General features: G+C 46.5%; 1 protein-coding gene across 7 annotated transcripts; it reads left to right on the top strand.

Moving 5' to 3' along the window:
* The first annotated feature begins 49 nt into the window (after positions 1–49).
* Positions 50–27736, top strand: svilc (supervillin c). Of its 7 annotated transcripts, XR_013844381.1 has the most exons (34): positions 50–100; positions 3350–3678; positions 4607–4771; positions 4913–5086; positions 5664–5698; positions 8027–8088; positions 9980–10125; positions 10628–10865; positions 11398–11897; positions 11995–12124; positions 13683–13730; positions 13856–13918; positions 14321–14395; positions 14472–14577; positions 14662–14694; positions 14820–15009; positions 15540–15712; positions 16165–16296; positions 16511–16647; positions 18890–19037; positions 20517–20662; positions 20823–20998; positions 21934–22078; positions 22665–22992; positions 23764–23912; positions 24226–24328; positions 24445–24652; positions 24801–24934; positions 25058–25213; positions 25291–25431; positions 25545–25657; positions 25783–25938; positions 26030–26290; positions 27422–27736. XR_013844381.1 is itself a non-coding variant. In XM_080009004.1 (33 exons), the coding sequence occupies exons 2-33, from the start codon at positions 3377–3379 to the stop codon at positions 26117–26119; spliced, it is 4899 nt and encodes a 1632-aa protein (XP_079865130.1). In that variant the 5' UTR covers positions 50–100; positions 3350–3376; the 3' UTR covers positions 26120–26562. The 7 variants fall into 7 exon arrangements, 6 of the variants coding, with proteins under 6 accessions (XP_079865130.1, XP_079865128.1, XP_079865133.1 ...); XM_080009004.1 differs by lacking the exon at positions 27422–27736 and having other exon boundaries at positions 14475–14577; positions 26030–26562; XM_080009002.1 differs by lacking the exon at positions 27422–27736 and having other exon boundaries at positions 26030–26562.
* Positions 27737–27742: the final 6 nt, after the last annotated feature.

The following is a 27742-nucleotide window of genomic DNA, read 5'->3' as shown; positions in this document are numbered from 1 at the left end:
TCCATTGAAAAGGGGACCGACTCTGAGCGCTGCCGTTGTCCGCAGAGCAGCAGCTCATTGCGGTGAAGCGAGCAGCCGCTGCCGCTTGTGAGCTCCGGAGGTAAAGCCTGGAATATCTGTTGAATCTGAATCTGAATATCAAACAAACAAAGAAACAGAAAAAAAAAATATATATATACATATATATATATATATATATGTATATATATATATTTTATTTTTTATCTTTTAGCTCTGTACCCATTTTCGGATTAATTGGAAGTTTTATGCTATTTGTAAGGGATTGGTACCCCCCCCCCCCCCCAGCCTGGTCCAACTGTGTGGAATGCCAAAATGAGGGTGGGGTGATATTTATAACAGATGTCCAATTCATCTGGTGAGACTCGATCCCGGCAAGTAAGTAGCTCTGTGACAGTTGTGTTTTTTTTACATATATATATTTCTGTGCGAAGTTTAAATAGTTAGGATTTTATGATCCAAGTTATCGTTATATGACTTGATTTTGTCATATCATAAGTTAAGTGTGGCTAAGAGTTTTAATATATGGTCTCGACTACTATTAAATGTTTTGTTTTTACATATGTTGGTGTCATACATGAGTTGACTACTGTTAAATGAAAATTTTCGGTCCCTACTTTTAACCTTCTTAATTTGGAATTTGTGCAACAAATTATTCGTGCAAAAAAGAAAAAAAAAAATACAGATACAATCAACTTGCTGAACTTCCATGGCTTTCCATGGAGGCGTTTTATCCCAGAGAAACAAAGAGAAAGCCGTTGTCTATAATGTCGTTATGAAATTGCCATCCGCTGTCAACAAGTCAACTCGATGTTCAAGTCATTTCATAGAAATTCAAAGCCCTTCACCCAAAAGTCCTTTGCAGAGATCAATAATGAAATAAATAAAATTAATGATGAGGTTAATGGTGTAGTCGGACCGATTGGCATCCAAACTGCATAGATGTGTTTCTGTTGTTATGGGACATGTTAGTTTGTGTATGTTTTGGCCACATGGACCTGTCCATATTGGGCCATTTTCACAGCAGACATGTTGTAGATATAGATTGTTGTATATTGTATAGATTGTAGATGTAGACATTAATTGTGTTTCATTGGGGCATTGTGCATTATGTATTATTGCAGAATTATTTAGTATATGCTACAAATTCCAAATGAAGAAGGTTAAAAGTAGGGACCCCAATTTTTCATTGACGTCCCTACTTTTACCCACAATTAATGTGAGTGGAAGACCTATAGAGTTGAAGGCCTCTGTAATAATGTTCTTGAATTAGATTTCTAAGCCATTTGAAGGAAACCTGGCCGGGATCGGTCTAATTGGATGAAAGTTCATTCTTCTCCGCCCCTCTGCACTGGACCTCTGTCCGCCACTGCGGCGTGATGGCATGATGACATTTCTAAGATATTTGGTTGAGTTGCTGTTCGACTGTATGCAAAACTATCGCTTTAAAAACCGTTGCATGGGCTTTGGCCTTCCTCCTGGATTTGAATGCTGTCATGTCATGGAGTTCTATGACAAGAGTCGACTGGTGTCAATGGGTTTAAAAGCCCATTATCCAAGATGAGATTATTTATCCACCAATCAACAACTCCCCTACCTAGTCATGTGACCTTTGCTCTTTGGAAAAAAAATAGCAGCTCCTACAAGACCTGCCGACACGCATTCTACCAACAGTCGGTCAGACAATGGCTGTCTGCGGCTTGTTCATTCGTACTGGAGATGGAGGTCTCCCATCTATTTACAATGGCCTAAATGTGTCCGTCCAAAACAGTTGCACAGACTTGACGTTGATACGGACAAACACACACACACACACACACACACACACACAGACAAACACGTGCGTCTTGATCCTGTTATCTCATGGGGATCGCTGTCTGACAGCTCAGCTCATTAAAGCTCTCGTGCTGCGGCCTCTACCTGCCGTCGCTGCTCTTTCCACATCAATGCTCAGTTGCCAACAACTCAACCTGAAACCTACGAACATCGTCCTCTTCTCCGCAACACTATCCATCGTCACGATCAATAACCGCTCCTTGACTTGCGTTTGGTCGGACTTGCCCTTTCGCTGCATATTTTATTTATTTATTTTAACCTTTTTTTTTTAACCGCCGGCCTAAGCGATGGCCGCCCGCTGGCGCTATTCTGCCCCGCAGCAGGTTCCTCTGTTTCGCTAAGTCCGCGGCTCACGCCTCTTTGTTCGGTACATCTCTGTGTTCTGTACGCCTCATTGTGCTTCAATGATGAGGGGGAAAGCAGCAGGAATGCTGACATCTACAGTTTCAGAAACCTGTCTCTCTCTCGCCTGCTCGCTCGCTCTCATGCAAAACATACACAAAAATACACAGCGGCTTTGTGTGTACGTAATTTCACTGACTCACTCACATACTCAGTAGTTCCTTTAGCCACAGACATTTGCTGCGCGCTGTCCGGTGATGCAAGATCTCTGATTTGCATATGAGGTTTTCCCAATAATTGACATCGAAATCTACCAGAACGACCAGATAGTTGTTTGTTCTTTTTTTCAGTGACGGCGCGCTCACCAACTAATGAGCGTTCTAGTTTGACACAAAAGCCATGGCTTATTTTTCCTCAATTGAATGACTCGGGGGCAACAGACATTCTGGTTAATTGAAGATACCTTCTACTTTTTTAGGCCCTTGGAGGCCTGGTCCAGAGTTGGCTGGGCTGCTGCAGTGTTGGGTTACCGTGCAAGGGGAGATTCCCCTGGGACACTGCATGCTGGAAAAAGGTCGTCTTACAGGGACCCCAGCAGAGAGAGTAGAGACGCTAATCAAAGGATGGACATGGATGGAAATGTAGCACTTAATGTTTGCGGTTAAAACGTAGTATCCCACGAGGTACGGTATTACCGTCTAGTAGATCAGAGACACCCCAACCGATTCCTTCCGTCGATTGTTTCTTCGGACGGCTGAATGAAACCGAGTTCTAAATTACTTTTGAAGGAGGAGTCGGTGGCTAGCTCCGAGACTCAACTCATCTCCAGCGGAGGTAACTTTTGACTGGTGGAGTCTGTCCTACAGATTAGGCTTCCAGTTCCCCAGAGCTCACCGCGCGGCCAAAAACTCTTTATCGGGCGCAAAAAAGCCTCTCATTTGGGGTGTCCTGGCTGGAAAGAACAATCAGAATCGGTTTTATTTTTCGCCAGGCACATTTACATATATGAGGAGTTTCTTCCGGTCACTTCAGTACAGACCATAAGCATTAATACGCAGACCATAAGGGGGGCAGTTTGTGTGTGAGGAGAGAAGCCTCCCTTCTGCCCCCCCCCCCCCCGACCCTAAACGCCTTGTCACCGCCGACGGAGCAGAGAAGCAGCTGAGAGCGTCCGCGGGACATGGACACCGTGGAGAACCGGGTCCTGGAGCCCAGAGCCGAGCGCATCGCCCGATACAAGGCCGAGCGGAGGAGGGAGCTGGCCGAGCACTACGGCAACATGGAGGAGCTGCCTTCCAAGTGGGGGAGGAAGGACGAGGGGGCGCTTTCGGACCCGGCCGCCGCCGCCGCCGCCGCCGCCGCCGCCGCCGCCGCCCACAGCCGGGCGGGGATGCCCAACCCGGAAGGCTCGGTGGTCAACGGCAGAACGCGCGGTGTGGCGAACGGCTTCGAGGTCGACGCAGAGTCCGCGTACCTGAGAAGGTGAGTCGGCTCTGGAGAGGTGTGGTCTGCTCAGAGTTCTCTGACCTGTAGTGTTGAAATTTGAACCTTCTTCTTTGGCATCATAGATCAACATATACCAGTTTAGACTTTATTTCGGTATATGATTATACAGACAATAAGATAAATATACATTTATGGAGTGGTAGACATTAAAAATGTACTTTACATATTGTGTAGTGTCTGTAAACCATGTCAAAATGCTGAAGATCCTCCAGTTATGATGCCAGTTGCTGCTGCACAGAACATACCTGTTTTGTGTAATACTGAGACCAGTTTTATGAATAAGCTTCATAAAACAATGCTTGCAGTATGTGGAGATGTGTTTGTTTAGTGTTTGTAAAATATGTTTATGATGATGCCTGCTCCATGTGTGCCGTATATCCCCCAAAGATTTTGGGAGAAGCGTTTTCTAACTTTGATTTGATTCTGTTCACTTCACGCGATTATAGAAAGAGAGCCAGATATTGCAGCTGTGACAGGAAATTCAGGCTTTTAAAATACTGTTTGGCCTCGGTCCGATCCTAACTTGTGACCTTTGAGCAGCGCGGGGGTCCTTGAGTTCACCAGTTGCTGTCTCTAGTCTTTGTTACTAATTAAAACAGAGAGGTCTGAATCAGTGGCTCCCAGCAGGGAGTTTTAAAGCGGGGTTTAGATCAACTTATTTCCTCCCGAGCCTTCAGTTGCAACTCTCCTCGCCTGACACTCTTTCCCATTACATTGGAAAGGGGATTTCTCCCGAAATGGACATTACAGGGCTGTAGACGCCCACCCAGGCCACACCATCTTACAGTACCTCGGGTCATTGGTGCTGCTGTACTATATCATTATTACTGCAGTGTTTTCCTGCTGGTCTAAGAAGACCTCTCAGTCCTTACTCCCGAGTCCTTCTCCCTCACCCCCCTTCCAGGCAGGGAGCTGAGGGCTCTGCCAGCATGCCAAGCGGGGGGGTTGCCCCTACCCCCATTGACACCCCTGGAACGGATGCTCCTCAGCTCCGGACACGGGTGTCTGTCGGCCGGTTGAGGAGCAACCTTCTGCAACAGACGGGGAGCGAAGCGCAGCCTGAGAAAGTGTAGGGGCGCCCGGCATGCTTGCCTGCGTGTGCCCCGAAAGGGCGTTGTTCTTTGGTGTTTGTTGGCTCTGTCCGCGTCGCCATCCTCCTCTCTGCTGATTGGTTTCGTCCTCCTCTCCACCTTCTGTTTCTGGTCAGCAGCCCGGACGCCGGGCTTGCCACCTCCTCCCTCGACCTGGCCGTGAAGCCGGGTTTTGACGCGTGTCGGCGGCGCACCCGGCGCTACCTCCCCGGGGCGCCCGGCGGGGGTCGCAAGAGCAGCGAGCGCTTCCGGACGCAGCCCATCACAGCCAATGAGATGCAGGAGAGCAGTGGGTAGGCGGCCGCTGGACTAACTAAAAGCCTGAAGTAGAGGGGGAAGCCAGGGTCTCACCTGGGAAACTAACCTGCCCAGTCTGTGTTTTTGCCCCTGATGAGGAAGTTGCTTGCGGTGATCCTGTTTTGTTCGTACTTGTTTTTCTTTTGTTTCGTCTCATTACGGTGTAGTTATACTAATATCTGTCTGGAGTGACAGCTTTACATTATGCATGCATGGAGATGCGTCTTGTTTCAGTCCATATGCGTTGAAACTGAAGACTCTTCAGTCCTGGAAGACTGAGAACAGCTGTGTGTCACTTGTTGCCGTGGTTTGTTTGCATGTTTTTGCGTGTGCAGGACTTCCAACACTATCGCTTTGTCAAACCTGTTGATGTGATCTCGGGGTCCGGGATGGGCTTATGCTTGTACAGCAGCCCTGTGATGGACCTGCAAGACAGAGGCTTGTTTTGTTGACCTTCCAGCAGCACCGAAAGTGAATACACGCAGGGTAGAATGCCTGTGATCCCCGTGGTCCGACCGCTCGATCTTCATGATTACACTGAGTGACTTGATGCTTTCTGTCTTTTTTTTTTAGGTTGTTAGATGCCGAGGAAGGGGAAAACACTGAAGGTACAGGTTCACCCACGTGGCTTGAGTCACACGGTGTGTGTCTGTGTGTGTGTGTGTGTGTGTGTGTGTGTGTGTGTGTGTGTGTGTGTGTTTGTGTGTGGCAAACAGCTGATCTGTTGTTCATGCTACTGCTCTACAAAGAGAGAGAGAGGGGCAGTTCACAGGGCTGTAATGGCGGCCATCAGTAATAACACACACACTCACACACACACACAGGCAAAACCTCTGGCAATCACGCATATCATAGCAAGTGTCCACTCACCTTGAGGATTATTTATTTATTAAGCAGTTGGAAACTAGGAAAGGAGAACGAGTAGAGGAGAGACACAAACAGGAACGCTGTTGTGGGATTTGAACCCACCACACGGCCCCCATCTTTCATACCTGAAGCTCAGGGCTCATTCGCTCGAATGACTTGAGACTCTTGTCGAGTTCCCAGCGCCTAACCCCCTGAACTCGCTCATCTTTTTTTTTCTTTTTGTCACTCGTCAAATTCATCGCATGGTTCTTTTTTTAGATTCCCTCCATGAGTCTGCCCACTTTGTTACATCGTCTCGGCGATGAAGGATTTATGGGCTTTAAAACCGCGTCAGCTTAACTGGCATAACTACAATATCACAAACACCTCTCCCTAACACCACTTTGCCGTTCACTTGAGCAGGGTCGTCTGAAACGTTTTGTCATGACCGGGAAATTTGATTGCAGCGTCTGCAAGTTTGGCCCCCAAATTCCCGCCAAATTTAGATGGAAACATGATTGTGGAACCAAACGTACTTGCATTATATTTGGTTTTGTCGTCCAGAATCCATCTATGATGTCACCACCTGAGGTAACGTGTGACTTGTGCCATTTTATCATTAAAACAACGATCATCCATCCTACTACAATGATCATCCATCCTACTACAACAATCATCCATCCTACTACAATGATCATCCATCCTACTACAACGATCATGCATCCTACTACAACGATCATCCATCCTACTACAACGATCATGCATCCTACTACAATGATCATCCATCCTACTACAATGATCATCCATCCTACTACAATGGCCATCAATCCTAATACAATGATCATCCATCCTAATACAATGATCATCCATCCTAATACAACGATCATCCATCCTAATACAACGATCATCCATCCTACTACAATGATCATCCATCCTACTACAACGATCATCCATCCTACTACAACGATCATCCATCCTACTACAACGGCCATCCATCCTAATACATTGATCATCCATCCTAATACAATGATCATCCATCCTACTACAATGATCATCCATCCTACTACAATGGCCATCAATCCTAATACAATGATCATCCATCCTAATACAATGATCATCCATCCTACTACAACAATCATCCATCCTACTACAACGGCCATCCATCCTAATACAATGATCATCCATCCTAATACAATGATCATCCATCCTAATACAACGATCATCCATCCTAATACAACGATCATCCATCCTAATACAACGATCATCCATCCTAATACAACGATCATCCATCCTACTACAACGATCATCCATCCTAATACAACGATCATCCATCCTTGCATCATAGTGGGAAACTCTCCACCTGGTGTGATACAGGGATAGCTGAGTAAGTCTTTGTCGTTGACCCTTATTAGCCCGAGTACAAGTCACCTCAGCAGCATTTGTTTGGGCTCTCGCCGCTCTGAGTCTGGCTAGATGAGCAGTAGCTGCTCTGCTCCATGTGACAGACGTGCTCGGTGCCACACGGCCTGTGGCCCCCCACGCAGGGCTCTGTCTCGCTGCACTCAGATGATTGACAGCTCCTCTGCTCTAGAAACCTCTAAGGTGGGACTTGAGCCTGTTAGGATGGGGAGGGATAGATCATAGTTGATAGGTACTTGGGAGGAAGGAAACTGAGATCTTACAGAAGCTATAAAACAGCTATGAAGAAGCTATAAACACAAGACACACAAAACATTGCATGTCACAGAGCAAACATTGTGTCAAATCAATAGAATAAATATCCCAATATCATACATCTGAGAACACTTACGTTAAAAACTGAGTAGACAAATGCATATAAACCAATGTAATGTATGGAGCATGCCTGCACAACTACTGGGAGAAGCAGGAGTTCTGAGGCATTTGTTGGTATTGTTTGGGCCGGTTAAAAAAGCTGTCTAAAATATGTTTGTGGCGCTCAAAGCTTCCATACTGAGGTGCAAATTTCAAATTTGACTATCTCCCAGGTCAGTTTTTTTTTGGGCCCCTATCATTTTTGGAGACATCTTAAAATGGCTGTTACGTGGATGTTGTGTGTTATTTCTTCACAGTTGATGTGAAGACGGACGACAGAGCCAAGATGAGCGTCGCCGCCAAGATGTCCTTATTTAAAGTGAGTCCATCACAATCTTTGCATCGAACCAAGACACTGTCAGAGCGGTGTGCGCCGGCCGTTTATGGTCTGTGTGAATTCAACCAGGATCCAAAGGAATCCATGATGGATTTTTTTTTTCCTGACATTTGCGTCAAGCTATGCAAATCTCTCAATAGCCAAAGTCCAAATAAAGTTATTGTGAAACTGATCTACATTCAACCCCGCCCCTGCCGTTTGAGAGGCTGTCGAGGAAGTTGCAAAAGACCCAGATAACGCTTTGTTTGCGGCCAACCTCCACGGCCGCTCTGCCTCCATCCCGGGCTTTGTGGAGCGCCAGCGCTGAGCACGCAGAACACAACACGCTCCGCTCCAGGGATCCTAAATCCTCAAACAGGTGTTGCCTTCAGATTCACACTCCATTTTGATGGCACAGTATTTCCATGCTCGTAAATAGAACGACTAAATTTACGTTGAGAATAATACACAATGACACATAGGGTGGACCCGTGCTCTTTTGCACAAATGATTATTTTCGTTCATCTTTTCTAAGTCCCGTACTCACTGAAGTCTCATTCGATGGTCGGAGGATGAGATGTGAATTCATGGGGCGGGGTGTGAATTTTAATTCCAACATTCAGCCCCTGCACGCCACACTTCACTTACATAATTTTCACCGTGGCTCATCTGTCAAAACCAAGTGAAAATCTAGCAGCCGGCGTATCGCCATCAGCAACCAAGTCGGGAACGTTATAATTAGCCTGCTGGTGTGTGCAGGAAGGCAGGGCGGTAACAGAAGCTGAGGAGGATCTGGTTTCACTGTGACCTGTGAGACCGGCATTCTATCCCTCGCTGTCCATGGCCAAAGCTAGATGGGTTCCTTCATCATCCATCCGACTCGCTGGCCCGTCTTTCGTGCAAATATTCATAAAACGAGAGGCATAAGGAGAGGGGTTTCCTACTGCCGACTTACTGGTGAACCTTATTGAAGAGTGCCATTATCCCTTTTCAGAGGTTGGACCAGCCACAGGGCGTAGCACAGAATGCGTTCTGAGGGGATTCTGCAAATAACAGAAAAAGAAAACCTCTAATTCAAAAAGCACCTGCAAACAGTGCTATTTGCTCGCTATTTAAATGAGGTGTATTTCATTGGCCCCTTTCTATGCAAACGAGCCTCATTGCAAATAGCTTCCAATTCACAATTACCGGCGCTAATAGCCACAAGCAGTTAGAGTTACGCTATTACCGTCTGGAGAGAGCTGGTGGTAACTGCGCGGAGACCAAAACAAAAAAATGGCAGCGCTGCGCGATGAAGCACATTTATAAAGGGTGTCACGCCCACTTTCCGGTGATCTTTAAATAATATTCTAAATAATATTCTATAATTTCTATTATACTCATAAAAAATTGAAAAAAACAACTAAATAAGTTGTAAATTATAGGGAATAGCGATAAAGTGGTCAAAACTGGCATTGAATCACAGATGGAATCGAACCTTATAGGACCATGGACAGCTTTGGAGGCCATGGCCTTTCCCCTGCAATTGCCTGGAACCTTGTAGAGCAAAATATATTAAATCAACTGTCATCATTTCTACATTGTTTTATTAAGATTCAATGAGAACTATAGAGTTACTTTCTAAAGTAACATTTTAAATATATACACATTTTATTTATGCAATAAATTAACTGTGTGGGAATAGTAGGTTCTATTAAAGATTTACTCACCTATTTAAATGTTTTACAGTCACTGCACATAAGCCTAAAAATACAAAGTAAAAGCTTCTTTGTGAATTCGCACCCCGAGTGTTTGGGGCCACCTGTGGCATTGGCCCCATCAGCCGTGTTGAACAAAGTGTTCAGATGTAATATATTCATTGTGTGTAACGTGACACTCTCTGTCTCCTCGACAGGAGCTGGAAAAGACCGCTGCCCCTGAAGGGTCTGCCTTCCTGAAGCCTCGCTCTGGCAGCGTCTGTCACGAGCGCAGGGTGCGGCATGGCAACGAGCACCGCTTCCTCACCCAACCAATCACATGCGAGGAGATGGTGGCCATCAGGTGAGCTTATGCAGGCCCCTGATGAGGAGATGGAGTGAAACGAAGTGGAGAGGTGTACGATACATGCATATAAAGTATGGTGATATACAATGGAAATTTCAATATAATGCAGATTTAAAACATTATCCATAACATTGCAATAATAATAATGATGTAATGCATAAGATACTAATGCACTATACTATGATACTATGATACGATGCAACACGTGATGCATTCCACACAAAAAAAAGGAACAAAAGTTGCCTTGGAGTATTTTGTGGGATTTTGAAGTAATTTGCAGTTTAGTTGTATTTAAGAAACCACTTACAACCTTTACTGAATCGAAACATTTCTCTGTGTCTTTAACTATAAACCACCGACGAGGATGTCAAACTAAAATTCATAACCCCCGCATTCAGAAAGGATCATGATGCGCACCGATCACTTCAACTTTCCAGCTATTGAAGCTAGTATTGCTGCATTTTTATTAACCAAACCTCCCCTCCGCTATCTCCGGCAGAGCCCCCCAGCCTGCTCCTCTAGCCACCGCTCAGCCCGAGAGCCCGGCCGTGCAGGCGGAGCCGGCGGAGGACGATGAGAGCTGCAGGCTGAGCATGAGCGAGAAGCTGGCCCTGTTCAACAAGCTGGCCCTGCCGGGGAGCCAGGGGGAGGGCCCGGCCGCCGGCCCCCCGGAGAGGAGGAGGCAGAAAGGGGCTCGCTACCGCACCCAGCCCATCACTGTGGAGGAGGTCAGCCTGGTGAGCGGAGTTCCCCGGGAGAAAACTGTTCATTTCGAGATGCTGTTGTGTAAATATATCAAGGTCTAATTTTAGTTTACTTGTAGGGGTTTGTTGCGCCCAGAAATGCATGATTTTGCAGTGGCAACTTCAACTAGAAGTAGAATTGTGGGAACTGGAATGGCACTTTATTTATTTTTATTTCGATTTTTTAAATTTCTACCAATGACGCAAGAATCATATGTAATCGCGTCCTTCGATTATACACATTCTGCATATCATAGAAACAACTGGAAATAATCAAGGATATTTTCCTTTTTCGACACATAAAGACCCACGAGCACCAGGTTACAAAAAAATGGGCTGTGCTTTTGCTCGGATTCCAGTACCCCAGTGCGTTCCGTCAGTTTTGCAAAATTGCAATCCCTCTCTAGTTTTTCTGAGGTTGAATTTGCATTAATTATTACGATTGCAAAATTGTGGTTTCGTGAAGGGACTGATACGTTCACCGTTTCACTGTGTGTGTGCTTTGGAAAAAAAAAATCCTCCACAGCTCCAGAAAGGTCCGGTTCAACTCCCCGCCTTCTGCCTGGCGCCGCACCTCTCGGACAGGCAGCAGGCCTCGTCCGTCAACCTGAAACCCAGCGAGGTCCGCCTCACGCAGCCCAGACCCGACACCGGGCCGGGGGGATCCCTGCAGCGCTGTGAGTCAGAACCAGTGATCAGAGGGATCCTGAAGAAGAGTCGCTCTGGGGCTTCGGAGGGGAGCGCCCAGACAGAAACGTCTTCGGGGGAAGACGCCGGGACGACGGAGGAAATAAACAGATGGGAAACAACTCCTCCTGCGCCCAGGAGAGAGCGGCGGGGGGCTTCTGGGAGAGATGCGAGCCAGCGGTCGGCGGCTCCGTGGAGGCAGAGGGGTCTCGCCAGGAGGGAAACCGTCGCCGGGACCGCCGTCAGACTCCCGACGGAGCCGAGTTCCCTCCCGGAGGGGAAAGTCCACCGGGCGGAGCGGCAGGAACGGCCTGGCTCAGACACGACTGGTATGGACAGGTGAGTACTGCATTGTGCGATGCTCCTAAAGGACAACGATAATGGTCTTCAACTTTTGGGTCACACCGTCCTGCTTGTGGCTTTCTGCTTCGTCCAGGGAGCATGAGGAAGAGGAGGAGAGCGTTAAGAGGATGGAGGGAGAGTCCACACCCAGAGCCCTTGTTCAGGTCACCCTGGCAGAAGGCGGCGCTCTTCTGCAGCAGGTGGAGCCCACATGTGGTACGAAGGTGAGACGAGTGACGATTCTCTCTGATTAATCTTAGAAATAACGTACAGCATTGCACCTTGAGATGCCCGATGGCTTGTCCCGCTGGCAGCGCCCTTTAAGATACGCTCGTTGTGCCCTTTGCATGGGCACTTCTGGTGGTACCTCTGGTGACACTTTGGGCCTTTACAGGGTACTGTAAAGCAATTGCGATTGTACCTCTAAATGTGCAATACTTTGTATGTATTTCTAAAAGTCTATATAGAAGTGTGCTCTAAGGGACACGGCTGTTTCTGCTGTACTTGGATGAGACGTTGATTGAGATTTCCACGTTTATCCCATCTTCTCCAAATATGCCATAGACTCTTACATAGCAATTCTCCCGTTATAAAGGAAGTGTACTGGGCCAGGCATTATTATTTCATGTGTTAATTGTGAAGAAACGAAACTGTCTCTAAATAGTTGCTATAATGCTATAATCATCCAACCACACAGAAAACAGTCTTCCTTGGACGTTTTCAAATTCGACCTTTGAACCAGTAGCTTGAAGTTGCTCCGATAGGATCACGTGGCTTTAGCTGGAGTCTCACTTTGATAGGATGGTAATGGCCCAATAGAGCAGTTTGGCCACTATTTAGTTGTTACACTTTTTCTAACACCATCTCCCTTGTACAGTATGTGTCCAGTATTCGCATAGACGATCTTGGTGCATCAAATCCAGCCTTAAAATCCCAGCTGTAGGCTGGGAGGGCGCTCTCTCGGAGCTTCACCCCTTGTCGGTGGGTGTCATACTGTGCTAGGCTAAAGCCACCCTCCCTAGCCCCCATCCCGCAATCTCTATTCTCCTGAGACTGTAATCCAGCGCCAGCGGGGTCCAGACCCTCGCTGACCCGCCCCCCAGCGAGAGTGAGGGGCAGCTGGGCTGGGGGGTGGTATCGAAATGGGATGGTCTGCAGGGGCTAAAGATGAAGAACCCTGAGGGAAGCCCGGTGTGTCTGTGGTGTGAGAAGAAGCCGTCAGTCGAGGACCCCAGAGGAAAATACTGTGTAGTTTGGAATGTAGGATTGGGGTGTTTGTTGTTTTATTTTAGGTTGGTTGCCCCCCGCCCCCCTGCCCACTCTCAATTGAGCCAGAATAGCAGAGTGGTGCTTAGGCTTAGATTGAGGGGTATTTTTCCCTCCGTGACACCAGATATAGTGGCTCCTAGCAACACATCGGGACATCACCGGACTCGTGTTACTCAGGAATTTGTCCAGCAAAGGGATGGTGTTAATGTAGTGGACTGGCTGAGAATGACACGGCATGTAAACAGATGGACTATTAGTAGGCTTTTGGTGCTCTGCAGTGACCCCTCCATGACCCCCAGATTTCAGCTGGTTCCTGTTGACATCGTAGATCAATGTTTGTCTTCTGTGCGGATGTGTTTGTCTGTTTGTGTGTTTGAATGAACGGGTGTTTTTCCCGCACGTGTGTGTGTGTGTGTGTGTGTGTGTGTGTGTGTGTGTGTCAACAGTTTTTATATTCCTTTATATGTGTGTGTTCTTATATTTATAATTTCTGTGCCCTACCGCCCCCTATAGGACGAGAATGACATCTCCCCTGGCGAGGCCGTCCACGCTCAGTGCTGGGTAAGCCAAGAATAACCCAGTGTGTTATGTGTTCCCACTCGGATGTGCTTGATTTTTAGGCTCAAAACTTTGAAAAATGTTTTCAGGAGCGTTCTGCGTCTTTCTCGTTTCGTTTTCCCTCCCAGGAACCCGTCTTTGCCTCTGTGTATTCTAGCAGCACACCTCAGTATATCATGTGTTTCAACCAGGTAATTGAAAGGGTTTTGCTGTGAATGAGGTTTTGAACCTGTAACGCTGCATGAAACTCCACGCAGACGAACTATGGCTGATCTGGTCTGCGGTGTTTTGTTTTGATATACAGCGGGTTTTTTTTAACAGTCATTTTGCGCAGATTCCCATAGTTCCGAACCTTTCCGAGATTTTTCCACAAAATCCACCCTCACAGTGAAATTGGTGGGATATCGATTTTGTGTGAGCGTTTTTCCGATTTGAAAATAGCACCGTTGTCTGACGCTGAATTTCAGATCTCTGTCCCCTCGTCCACTGATCGGTGCCGCTCGACACTAGCGAAAGCCACTAACGCCCACCACCTTATCGTAGTTCTGTTCTCTCTTCTAACTCCCGCGCTGCTTCTCTTTCGCTGTCCTCAGACGACCCTCTCGTTCGAGGCCCAGGAAGTGTCCTCCCCCACCCAGGTCCAGCCTCAGCCCCAGTGGAGGCAGAAGGTGATTTAATTTTTTACCTTTAACTACAATGACACGGATGAGTTTCCTCCGTGTACTGATAGTCTCTGCGCTGCAGCAGGCGGTTGAGGAGGAGCCGTCTCAGATCATTGTTCTCGAGGAGGAGGCGCCCACACTTCAGGACAAAGACGGCCAAGGGAAGACCTGCGACTCAACCACAGCCCGTAAGACCTCGATCTCCTCAGCCCTTGCTTAGGTTTAGGTTTTTTTGGGTCAGGGTTTCAGACCTTGTTTATCTGCTTCGACAGAGAACTCCATACAGCCTGGGGAGGGGGCGCAAGGTAAATACGAAAACATATTACGGATATGACAGCTGTACATATAGAAACCGTTGAGCGAGCCAGTGGGCCATCACATTATTTTCACCCTATGCTTTGGATTTAAAGTCTTTGAATTCTGAATTCAGATTCCCCGGGAGTGTCCCTAACAGGGGAGCGGGAGGCGGCCCCCTCAGAGAACCAGAGTCCGTTGGATGGCGTCTGTTTCTTCCAGGAAGAGTTTCCTGCCTCCGCCTGCGTCCCCCTGCCCTACGAGGGCGGGGCCGCTACAGAAGCCCAGCAGGACCTCGGTGTCCTCTGCCAGACCAGCACGCCCATGTGAGACTTCTGGAGTCATACTGGTGTGGCTAGATTGACAATGGCACCGTGTTACAGTTAAAACATAATATTTATATATATATGTATATCTATATATTTTTTTTATATTATGTTTTATATTATTACATTTGTAATTCGCTGTTTTAACTCTATGCTTATTTATTTATTTATCTGTTGATCTATTTATTTATTTATTTTACATTTAGTTATTTTATCTGTATATTTATCCTTATTGTTTTAATTATTATGTTATGTGATGTTCTGTGTGGGTACTTTGTTTTAAAAACTGCTTTATAAATGAAGTTATTATTATTATTATTATTATTATTATTATTATTATTATTATTATGTGTGGATAGCGTTTTCGATCAGTTTTAGTGGATCTCAAAGTAAGTGTTAATTTGTCCTGTGTACAGTATTAATGTGTTTGTATGTGTGCTTTTTGTGTTTGTGTGTGTGTGTGTTATTGTATCATACTGTATTAATATAACTTGTATTAATGTGCCTTTTGTATCGTGGATGTGCCTCAGACTCAGCTCTGCGGTGGCGGAACACCGGCGGGCGGTGCGTCCGTCCCGCAGGACCCAGGGCTCCAGGAACCCTCTGCGGGCGCTGGCCGCCAGGGAGGACATCAGTCAGGACTACATGGGGGACAGGGTCCACCCGGCCACCGAGGAGAGCACCAGGATGCAGGCGGAGAAAAGTGAGGGCAGGTTAAACACTTTTTGAATCATAACCACTTCCCCTTCCAGTGACCCTCAACTTTTGGTTTTGGCTTATGACTTTGTTCCATTCACAGTTTCTGTGTCTGGATTGTATATACAGCATACATGTACAAATATATTAACCTCCCACAAACCCTTGCATTAGTGTCATGTGCACATAGGACAGATATGTGTATCTATACATTCCAACATAATTAAAAGTGCATAACATAAATACACACTTACAAGATTCCCAATTTATGTTACAAAATAAAATAAAATAAAATAAATGGAAGTGAAATAGAGATGTGGCAAACAGCCTTATTGTATCAAGTGTTTTTAAAAGATAAATGATGCGATAAAATAATTATGATACAAATAAATAAATAAGAAAATAAAAATGAAACATGCAGTTATTCTCAGAAACAATCCTTTATCCTTGCCTGGTTAGAGTGTAAAAACTCTTCGGTGGTGATCTCCCGGCTGGACAGCGCAGAGGACTTCAGCAACAACATTTCTTCAGATGAGGCGACTGGGAGGAGCAAGCTTCCCTTCAGCGGCCTCATGCTGCTTCAGGTCAAAGGTCAGAAGAGATGGCTGCTTGTATGTGTATGCGTTTTTCTACATTTCAGCATGGGAGCATGGCTCTTCACTTTATCAGAGCAAATTGGGTAAATTGAAAACACCACGTAACCCGTAGTCCTCAGACTGAAAAAACTCAGGAAAGAGAAAAGGTATTTTACCAGAAAGGGCTGAGCGTGCAGAAGATGCAGACTGTGAATGTGGTGTGTGGACAGGGAGGCACCATGTCCAGGTTCGGCTGGTGGAGCCCTCCGTGCGCTCGCTTAACAGTGGAGACTGTTTCCTGCTCGTCACCAGGGAGCTCTGCGTCCTCTGGAGCGGAGAGTTCTGCAACGCCGCCGAGAAGACCAAGGTACTTGCAGAGAGACACAGCTGATACTAACAATATCCAACTTTTTTTTTTTCATTTTTTAAAATTATTATTATTATTATTATTATTATTATTATTATTATTATTATTATTATTTGGTGAAACCCTATTGTTATTGTTAGGATTTTGTTATCATTATTCTTTTGGCACTTTTTTGGCTAAAAGTGTATGGAAGAGGACAACCTCTGCAGCTACGTGATGTTGCAGACATCTGGTGGTTCAAGGTTCATCCATATCGATCCACATTTGGAGTAGGAATTCGTGAAAAACCCACTAAATTTGACCGGTAGTAGCCAAACGTTCTGCGTCGCCGACACGCCAAGGTTCTAAAACTTTGTGAGCGGAAGACGCTTTGCAACATTATCATCAAATTTGCTATGAATGTGCAGATTGTGGCTACGGACAGACATTTGCATCGTGTGAGCTGTGTGGTGTGGACTCAATTGCTTTGTAGTGGTTACAAATTGTGTGTGCGTGTGCGTGTGTGCGTGTGTGCGTGTGTGTGCGTGTGTGTGCGTGCATCGCCTTACCTGCTTGATGTTGGCGGAGTGTTTCGTTTGATATTTTATTATTTTGCTTTTTTTTGTCAATACAAACACACTCTATTTACATCTAACCCGTGCTGTGGTCCTCCTTATTTTGTGGCATTATTATTATTATTATTATTATTATTAATAATAATAATAATAATAATAATAATAATAATAATAATAATAATAATAATAATAGTATTATCATTAATATTATTATTATGAATAATAATAATAATAATAATAATAATAATAATAAATATAGCTGCAGGCAGAACTACACGTGTTAGGTAGATATTACAGTTTTCCAAGTTTCCGTAATGCAGGGATCAGACTATATGAATTCAGCCCGATTTGGACCCAATTTTGTCGTGGCTGACAAATTTCCAAATTCAGGCCAGAATATGAACGTCGAGAATGACGAACGGGTGTCTTTACCCCCGTGTAGTGTAACATAATCAGTGACCACCCCGACAAAAGGTCCGGCAAGGCCAATTATTCTGTATTTTCCTACCTAGTTTGGAAAATGTATAAAATTCAACCTGATATATAACCAAATTAATTGTCTATAATGGAATACAATCTTGTTCCAATGGCAAGAAATATGGCTTTGACTATGAAATTTAACATTTATTGTAGACTACCATTACTTTGGAATTTCACTTTCAGTAATTTCGAAGCACTGATATAAATTTATGCAACCGTATTCATAGACGGGTGTTTTTTCACGTTATTCTCTTCCTTGTCACCACTCTTAAATGCCGACTGTGTTAATACAGTCGGCAATAATAATGCGTGTGTGCCTGCTGCGATCGGGGGTCACTCCGAGTCCGCCTTGTCTTCGTCAAGGTCGGGCGGAGGGGCACTGTTTTTTGTTTTTTTTAAGCCGATTTTTAGGGCTGCCCTCTGAAAGACTACGAGTCGAATCGTGACATGGACACACTGAATCGACTGAGATTCTTCAAGTTGAGCAGTCGTTTTTTTTGGGGGGGTTCAGTCAGTGTGCATTGCAATAACATGATAAAACAGAAGCTTGCAAAATGCACAGGGATAACACTTCAACAGGGAATTATAAATAAGGGGACTCATAAATAGAATCGCCATCGTCTGAATGTGGATAGATATGGATGAAACTTGAAACACAAGCTGTCTGAGACGTCTAGGTTCTATCGCGACCTCACCCGTGTCTGTTTCTAGTGGTTGTTGTGTTTCAGACACTTTTAGCCCGAAAAATGCCAAGGAGAATAATTATAATAATAATAATAATAATAATAATAATAATAAAGATCCGAACAATGACAATTTCAACAAGTCTAAATATAATACACAACTTATTCACTACCCTTTATCCTTTGACATAGTAATGATGATAATACGAATAACTTTATTTATATAGCAATTTTCATACATTAAATGTAGCTCAAAGTGAGTTGGATGAAATTAAGTGCAGCAGTTCAAAACAAACTGCAGCAGAACACAGAATAACAGCATTGAAAATAAAAGGGAATACAACTAAAGCAGGTTAAAAAATAAGGGGCCAATCCCATCTTTGAATGTTCATTGTGCTTTATTCAAGCAAAAAGAGTCACCTCAATTCCAATTTATTCCATATACAAGGTCTATCAGATGCATGATGGTAATGTGATGTTATTTGATCATGTGTTTGTTAGTAACTGGATGGCTTGTGTTCCCAGGCCTTGGAGTTGGCAGCCTACATCCAGAGCCACGGGGACCTGGGCTGCCAGGCGTCCCAGGTCCTGCACCTGGAGGAGGGGCTCAACTCCGACAGCAGCCAGGCCACAGACTTCTGGATTACTCTGGGAGGAAGGACACAGTACCGAGGTGGGAATTCTGTCCTCATGTTCCCTAATGTTCCCACTTATCCACATTGAGCTATTTATGTTTGAGCAAACTGCAAACTGCAATAACTACATATTTTACAAACCTCATTTTATAATTAACACTCTAACCTTATGTTTAAACCTATTATAGTTTAATTGAAATTTTCGTAAATATTACTCCCACTGCTACATAAGGGATAATGTGCTGCCGGCCTAATTAATTCATAACTTGTATGCCTAGTTTAAGAGCTTGCACAGTAATGTAGCTGTGCAAATGTAGTGAATGAATTGCCCTACAAAAACAAAATTTGGCTCATACACCGATCAGCCACAACATTAAAACCACCACTAATAACCCCCCACAAGACCTCTGGAGGTGTCCTGTGGTATCTGGCAAAATGTTAGCAGCAGATCCTTTAAGTCCTGGAAGTTGTGAGGTGGGGCCCCCATGGATCGGGCTTGTTGTTCCAGCGCATCCCACAGATGCTCGAACAGATCGGACCCTAACCCTGATCATCCACATGATGTAGAAGAAAAGGTGATTCATCACACAAGGCCACCTTCTTCCATTGCTCCATGATCCAGTTCTGACGCTCACACGCCCATTGTAGGTGCTTTCAGCGGTGGACAGGGGTCAGCATGGACACTCCGGTCTGCAGCCACGCAGCCCCATACACAGCCAGCTGTGATGCGCTGTGTGTTCTGACACCTTTCTATCATAGCCAGAATTAACATGTTCAGTAATTTGTGCTACTGCAGCTCTTCTGTGGGATTGGTCCAGACGGGCTAGCCTTCACTCCCCACACGCATCAGTGAGCCTTGGGCGGCCATGACCCTGTCGCCGGTTCCCTGGTTGTCCTTCCTTGGACCACTTTTGGTCGGTACTAACCACTGCATACCGGGAACACCCCACAAGAGCTGCCATTCTGGAGACGCTCTGACCCAGTCGTCTAGCCATCACTATTTGGTGCTTGTCAAAGTCGCTGAGATCCTTACGCTTGCCCATTTTTCCTGCTTCCAACACATCAACTCTAAGAGCTGACTGTTCACTTGCTGCCTCATACATCCCTCCCCTTGACAGGTGCCATTGTAACAAGATGAGCAATGTTATTCACTTCACGTCAGTGGTTTTAATGTTGTGGCTGATGGGTGTTTATTACAAACCTATACACTGTAATTAGTGTGAAGTTGGACATATCCACATTCATCTCTTCAACTCTGCCATTGTAGTTTCTATAGCGCCACACAATGGTGCCACCAGCTAGTGTTAGCACTAGCATGTAGGCGGAGTAATATGAAGGACGCGAATCCAGGTGGAGAGGTGGTTGCCCGTGACAACAGCAACAGACAGCGGCCGTTATTCGGAAACATACCGCTCATTGCCGCTATTGACCAATCAGAATGAAGATTTCCACAGAGCCATGTGATAATAACAAACTATACATCAGCTGTTTTTAATGTGACATCAATCCTCCCCCAGGAGCGGGGGCGCCTGAGGAGGATGACATGTACGAGAGAGGCGTGGTGGATTCCAACTGTGTTTACCGCCTGGTGGAGAACAGGCTGGTGCCCCAGGAACAGGCCTGGGCTTCAACACCCAGCACCTCCCTGCTGGACTCCACTCAGGTCTCACTATGCCCCAATTTAAAGTTTCCCTCTTGTTAGTTCGGCTGTTGTGGTATAATTTTCATATCATGGATTCACGTCATACTGTCGTGTGTCCACTTTTATTATACTATCACGAATGATTACTGGGGTTCAATTATTGTAATTGAATTCTCTCCAGGCCCTGGTGTTTGACTTTGGCAGCGAGGTGTACCTGTGGCTTGGAAAGGACGTTTCCACTAACGACAGGAAGGTGGTGCAACAGCTGGCGGAGCAGGTTTGGGGCGGAGCGTACGACTACGGCAACTGCAGGGTCAACCCACTGGACCCCGCTCACTCCAACCCGAGCATACCGCTGTAAGTGCAAGTGCAAGATGTAAGAATATGTATACTACACAATACTGGACAATGCATAACAATCTATGAGTAGTCCTAAATGATGATATTATTATGACATAATTATTACATTGTCTACAATGTAAAGTCTAAGTCTGTTATTACAATACTATTTATATTGCATACATTTGTGTGTGTGTGTGTGTGTGTGTGTGTGTGTGTGTGTGTGTGTGTGTGTGTCAGTGGCGTAACATGATGGTGATAGGCCCTGGTGCAAATATCTTTTTGGACCCCCTCTGGCGCGCACACATACACACACACACACACACAGCCAGCCTGGCTCTAGCCATTTTGCTGCTCTACACAATATATCGGGAATGTCTCTTATGCACGGTGGCTCTTTTGTTTTGTTCAAGAAGGAACGGAGTGAAATAAAATAGCCTACATCTAAGATCAAAAAACAATGTTTTTTTAGTTGGAGGAACGGGGCAAGGGGACGCACAGCGCGCCGATGGGATGGGCCCCTAGCGGCTACTGGGCCCCGGTGCAGTTGCACAGGTTGCACCGTGGGTAGTTTTCCCACTCGTGTGTGTGTGTGTGTGTGTGTGTGTGTGTGTGTGTATGTGTGTGTGTGTGTGTGTGTGTGTGTGTGTTCGTTCATTTTTTCAACTCCTCAAAGCTGCAAAACAAAATGATTTTGACTGAAAATGGAAATATTTTATTCAGTATTAATATCATCAAAACAGTAAAGAATCCAAAAAGAATGCTTAATCCATATTGATATTATTTGCGCTAATTTATTCATGCCCGGAGGACTTTATGTGAACCTCTTGGAGACCTGTCATTTGTAAGCAGAGCATTCAAAGTGAACCTAAAAAGAATCAATGGAATAAAGTAAGTTATCAATGTAAAATGAGGGCAGGTTTATCCCTCTGGTCTGGTTTCTTTCCGTCTAGACGGGGAGAGGGGCGGCCGGACTGGGCGCTGTTCGGCTGCATCTCGGAACACGGCGAGACGGTTCTGTTCAGGGAGAAGTTCCTGGACTGGGCCTGCGACGCCAGCGCTGGAGAGGAGCCCGCCGCACCGCAGGAGGAAGCGCAGGTTCATCAGTGGAGCTCAATGTTTGAATTAAACGAAACGTTGGAGACAGGCAACAGTGACGCCGTCAACCCTTTAAACTTACCTGGGGCCCGGGCGCAGGTCGCCTCACAAATGAAACAATGAAAGAAAGGAAATGCAAAACCATCTTAATATTCTTCAAATTATGTTTATCAATTTACAAAAAAACGCTTAAAGGGATACTCTCTGAGGATTTATATCCTCAAATGCATTCTACTTCTGCGCAGTCAAATGGTTGTTGGTTGTTGGTATTTAAAGTCATGCAGGTATTTAAAAAAAAAAACATTCAAATGTATCCCGACCGGTCAGCATTAACGTGGGCCACAGTTGTCTCGCGGGCCGCCGGGTGAATAGGCCTGATGTATAGTAAACAAACTACCCAAAACGCACATTAAAATGTAGTGAACAAAAGTATGCCCACTATCCTAAGATGCAATGCAGGAAATGGCCAAAGTCACTGACTGATTCCCCATGTAGTGGGTTTTGCAGAGTAGCTTTTAATCGTAGTGAATGAGTGAACGGTTTGAACACAGAAATTGGATCCCTCTTCCTTTTTTACCATCTGCAGCCGATCCCCGCTGGGCCCGCGGCGCCCCCTGCGGTGGCCTCACAGCCTCCCGGTCTGAGCCCGTGCGACGCCAAGGCTCTGCTGTCGGGACAGGGCCCGCACTGGAATGGCTCGGCACACCACGGCGTGCCGGGCGACGCGGACGTCCAGCGGGGCTGCGACGGCGTCCTGCCGGACGGCAGGCAGCGGCCGGAGCTGAGCACGCTGGCCGTGGACACGTGGCACGTCCAGGAGTTTGACGACAGCGAGGTTGCCCTGGAGAGCCCCGGCCAGCTCCACGAGGGGGACTCCTACGTCGTCCGCTGGAGATACGCCATCAGCGCTGTTGGTGAGCACGTCCAACCCGATGAGCAAAAGTAACTACAGGAAAGAAAGTATATACACACATTGGAACAACACACACACACGCACGCACGCACGCACACACACACACACACACACACACACACACACACACACACATAGAGCTCTGTGTTCTCACTCATGCTCACCCAGGACTTGCAGTGATGAAATGGTTTGACTCCTTTATGAGATTCGGTTCTTGATGAGTCACTCAGTAAAAGGAGTCGTTCACTTTTCTCACTCTTGGTTCTTCGGTTATGTTGGCGTAACGCACGTGAGTGAGGGACGACTTCCTGTGCCATGAATGTTCGGCTCTGAGTTGTGAATGGAATTCTCCCGGGAATTCCCATTGAATTCTGTCACAATTATTTACTTGGGTGGAATGCAAAGTGTGACTCAGTCACATTAAATAGGAATGATGCCATGTGCCTTGGCCTTTTTTGGCTTGGACGTTCATTTCGTCCTCAGTTATTATTGATAGTTTGTGAGTTGCAAGATGGGCTTGCTCCTCCACACTTTTACCAGAGTGATTCGATATAGCGAGTCATTTCAAAGATTAGTTCGCTACGAATGAAACCTTTGCAAGTCTTGCTTCACTAAGTACTTGCGTGCGTACAAGAGCTGTGTGTGTGTGTGTGTGTGTGTGTGTGTGTGTGTGTGTGTGTATGTGTGTGTGTGTGTGTGTGTGTGTGTGTGTGTGTGTGTGTGTGTGTGTGTGTGCGTGCGTGTGTGCGTGCGCGCGTGCCCGCGCGTCTAGGTAAGATGAACGGACCAGAAGACATGGACCCCGGTCTTGTGGAAGAAAAGACGGCTTTTTTCCTGTGGCAGGGCCGCCGCTCGTCGGCCAGCGGGCGGGGCACCGCCGCCTTCCTGTCCATTGGACTGAACTGTCAGGAAGAATCGCAGGTGAGCGCCTCGCCTCCCTCAAAGACCCACATCCAGGTTCTGAACACGCCCGACTTGAATTGCTTTTACAAGGTCAGCCGACTTAGGTGATTGGAACGGGTTCATTGTGACAGCCGCTGCTGTAGTGTTAACTTCAGAGATAGTGGCTGAAATTCCAATATCTTCATTCCTTCATTCCTTCATTCCTTTATTCCTTTGTGCTTTTGAGTGTATCTCATAGTCGTTTTGTCCTTTCTTGAGTTGCTGCGTTCTGTCGACACTGTGTTTCCTGTTTTAATACTGTTGTCTAATGTTGTTGTTTCTGTGTCTAAAGGTGGAAGTGAGAGAGGGGGAGGAACCCCCCTGCTTCCTGCAGCTCTTCCAAGGAGGCATGGTCATTCACAAAGGCAGGCGAGAAGACGGCTCTGCCAACACGGGTATGGTAGCGCCACGCGCCGCTTGGTTGAGTCGTTGAATCTCCGTTGTCTTTATTTCGACAAGAAAAAAAAGCGGTTTGCTTTCCTTCCCTGTCCAATTCACCAACCTTCTGCAGCGGAGTGGCGTCTGTTCTGCGTGCGCGGTCAGCTCCCAGAAGAGGGCTCCCTGTTGGAATCTGATAGCTGCTGCGCCGGGCTGCGGTCCAGGGGCTCCGTCGTGCTGCTCAACGCCCAGCAGGGGGCGCTCTATCTGTGGCACGGCTGCAAGGCCCACCCCAGCTCCAGGGAGGTTGGCAAGAGGGCCGTGGAACGTCTCACCCAGACGTAAGTCCCATATCCCGATCAGGTTTTTGCAGTCAGATAATGTGATTTTAGTCTTAATGTGTGTGTATGTGTGTGTGTGTGTGTGTGTGTGTGTGTGTGTGTGTGTGTGTGTGTGTGTGTGTGTGTGTGTGTGTGTGTGTGTTATCAGCTCTCCACCAGAATTGGGGCTCAGCAGCTTAAACCCGCCGAAGGTCAATGTAGTCGAGGAAGGCTCAGAACCGGCAGAGTTCTGGAACGCCCTGGGACAGATGGCCAGGAAGGCTTACGACTGCATGCTGCAAGGTACACGACAGAACACCCAGAGCACCCCAGACCGGCTCAACCCTCGGCAACCATTTCTAGCTCCAGAAATGTCAGACAAAAGTGTTTTGGGGCGGAAATAAACAAAGGTGTCTCATATTTAAGACCCAGGGAAGTATAACTTCACGCCGCGTCTCTTCCACCTGAGCGGTCGCTCCGGATCCTTCCAGGGTGCGGAGCTGCAGAGCCCCGCCCGGTTACCGGGCCTGGTCATGGCGATGCCGTTTGTCCAGGAGAGCCTGTACGCCTTCCCGCAGCCCGGTGAGAGGAAACCCAAGAACTGCTGAGTTAATCTCTGACTGTTTCCCCCGGGACTAACTCTTCCTCCGCTCCCTCAGCGCTGTTCCTGCTGGACAATCGTCTGGAGGTGTACCTGTGGCAGAGCGGTCCGGCTGCAGAGACGGGAGGCGGCGGCGGCTCGGCATGCTGGGATACGGAGAGGCAGTGCGCGATGCAGACTGTGCTCCAGTACTGTAAAGGTGATGCAAACCGTCTGCTAACTGATGATGTGTTCTGGCCATTGGAAGTTGTCGTTCGATGCAGGAATATATCGTTTTTGACCATTTATGGGTTCATTCGTTTTACTTTTCAGAGATGAACTCGAGACGCCCCCCACAGGCCTACCTGGTTCTGGAGGGTTCAGAACCCCTCACCTTCACCAATGTCTTTCCCCGCTGGGAGAGGAAGCCTCGACCCAACTCGCAGGTAGTAACACCATTCACCAACAACGGAGGAAACTATCCTCAGTTTATCTATAATGCAATACGGTTTGGGCGCATTGATGGCTTATTTACAGCCTAGATCCCCTTTTCTCTGCGTGTGCTTTCCAGGGGGACACAGGCCAGGCCAAGCTGATCCTGGTGCAGAACGCCCTGGCCCAGCTCACACGGAGCCAGTATCCTCTTGAGGAGCTGTTGCGGTGCCCGTTGCCTGACGGCGTGGATCCCCAGTGCCTGGAAATTTACCTGACAGACCAAGACTTTCAGGTGCACCAAGTGAACCAAAGCCCTGCCATTACAGGTCGTAACCACTAGGTGGCAGTTTTGTTTCTCTAAATTGTTTTCTGTTGCTCCCTAGACCGCTTTGGAAATGAAGAGAGACGAATATGACTCGCTCCCAAGCTGGAAACAAGTCGATGTGAAGAAAAGCAAAGGACTGTTTGTATAGACAGCGAAGGGGTCTGAAGTGCCTCTAACGCTGTAGAAGGGGTCTCTTCTTGCGTACGACCACACAAAGACGACGGGGTTGCTCGCACGATACCCCGCCTCGGCCCCAGGGACTGCTTCGAAAAGTAACACGTTTGAAAACACCTTATTCATGTCAGCTTACATGGAGGAGGTAACTTGTTTTTGTATTGTTTTTTTTTTTTTTTTTTTTCATTTTCAAGAACAGAACTTTCTTGTCCATAGGTGACAACCGTGCACAGTGTCATCACGATATCATTATTGTTATTGTTATTATCTGTGTGTTATTTAAGTTATGGAACATCAGGGCCTTGTTGTGTTCTGAGCCAAAAAGCACTCGTTGACCTGCTCACTGCGTCCCCGAAGACGTCTTGGACATATCAGAATATTATTTGAGGGAGCAAAAAAATAAATAAAAATAAAAAAGGTCGCAGGCAAGGGCGGTCCAACATGTTTTTCTTATGAAACTCCAAAATGATCCGTACAAATCAATGAAAGAGAAACATGAAAATTCAGGCGGGAGGGAAAGAAAGACATCAGTAACAAACTGTGGGACAGGACAAAAGGATGCTTACAAAAAATAATCAATTTTAATAAAACTGTAAACAAGAAGAAGAAAAAAAAAAAAAAGGGATAATAAAAGGGTAACCGCTCTATAAACGTTTCCTCATCAAACCATCTCTGCGTGCCCCGGTTACAAATAAGTCCTCGGCTTAAATGTTCGATTTCAATTAAAGAAGAGGAGAGAGGAGGAGGGGACGAATGAGCGCTTCTCCTCATTTGTCACCGAAAAATGCTTCACACTGAGAGGTGGGTGTTTTACAGTTTTCCAAGCAACGTTCCAGTGTGTTTATATGCTTGCGTGAACAAAGCGTTGGCCAATTTATTTCGTAGCTCTGTGGAGATGAGGCCATGTGTCTCATCTGGCCGGGTTTAATGCCTTATTACAACCCCACCCCCACCCCCACCCCCACCTCCCGGGGGAATTAGTATTAGTTATGCATGGGGAGGCAGGTACACATGCTCCAATAATGTTCCTCCAGTCAAAAGTAGGGCTCGCACATTCTGTTCACCTTAGTTAATTTGCGGCGATCAAAATACGCTCAAACACGCGCGCGTGGACGCGTACGATCCAATCTCCACCGTCGTCAGCCGACAAGTGAAACGTTTCAACGCCACCCAACGTGGACATCGTAACCCCCCCCCACCCCAGTGCGGTAAGCGAGTAAGAGTCCCGTGAGTTAGAGCTTTTCGGGTCTGGCTAAATGGTTGTTATTCTCCCCAGGATGGATTAGCTGACTAAGCCTCCATGTGACTGAAGGCCTGACCAGATTGGACTGAGGCCCAACGCTGGGCTGATGGAGGAGGAACAGAAAGAGGCCGCTCACCTACAGAACCTGAACCCGAAATGAAAAAAATAAAGCGTGAAGACACCGGTTCGCAAAAGATCTAATCGTTCACAACTTGTGGGAAAAGAACGGGAGAGCCGGAGCAAAAGTTTCAAAAACAGGCATTTGCAGCGTTTACAGAGTGATTGTAAGTGCGTTCAGTTGAACTCGCTGAGGAGAACGGCGGAGAACGTGGCCATTTCACATCATGATGTGTT

Source organism: Zeus faber, assembly GCF_960531495.2.
Source record: "Zeus faber genome assembly, chromosome: 11".
NCBI classification, from domain to species: Eukaryota; Metazoa; Chordata; class Actinopteri; order Zeiformes; family Zeidae; genus Zeus; species Zeus faber.
Note: the sequence above shows the minus strand (reverse complement) of the source record. Positions and strands in the feature narration are given on the sequence as shown.

Excerpts from the sequence above, each read along its gene's own strand:
- svilc (XM_080009002.1), top strand. The coding sequence starts at position 3,377 with ATGGACACCGTGGAGAACCGGGTCCTGGAGCCCAGAGCCGAGCGCATC. Across the intron at positions 22,993-23,763 it reads ATACGCCATCAGCGCTGTTG|GTAAGATGAACGGACCAGAA; the intron begins GTGAGCACGTCC and ends CCGCGCGTCTAG. Across the intron at positions 24,935-25,057 it reads TTACGACTGCATGCTGCAAG|ACCCAGGGAAGTATAACTTC; the intron begins GTACACGACAGA and ends CTCATATTTAAG.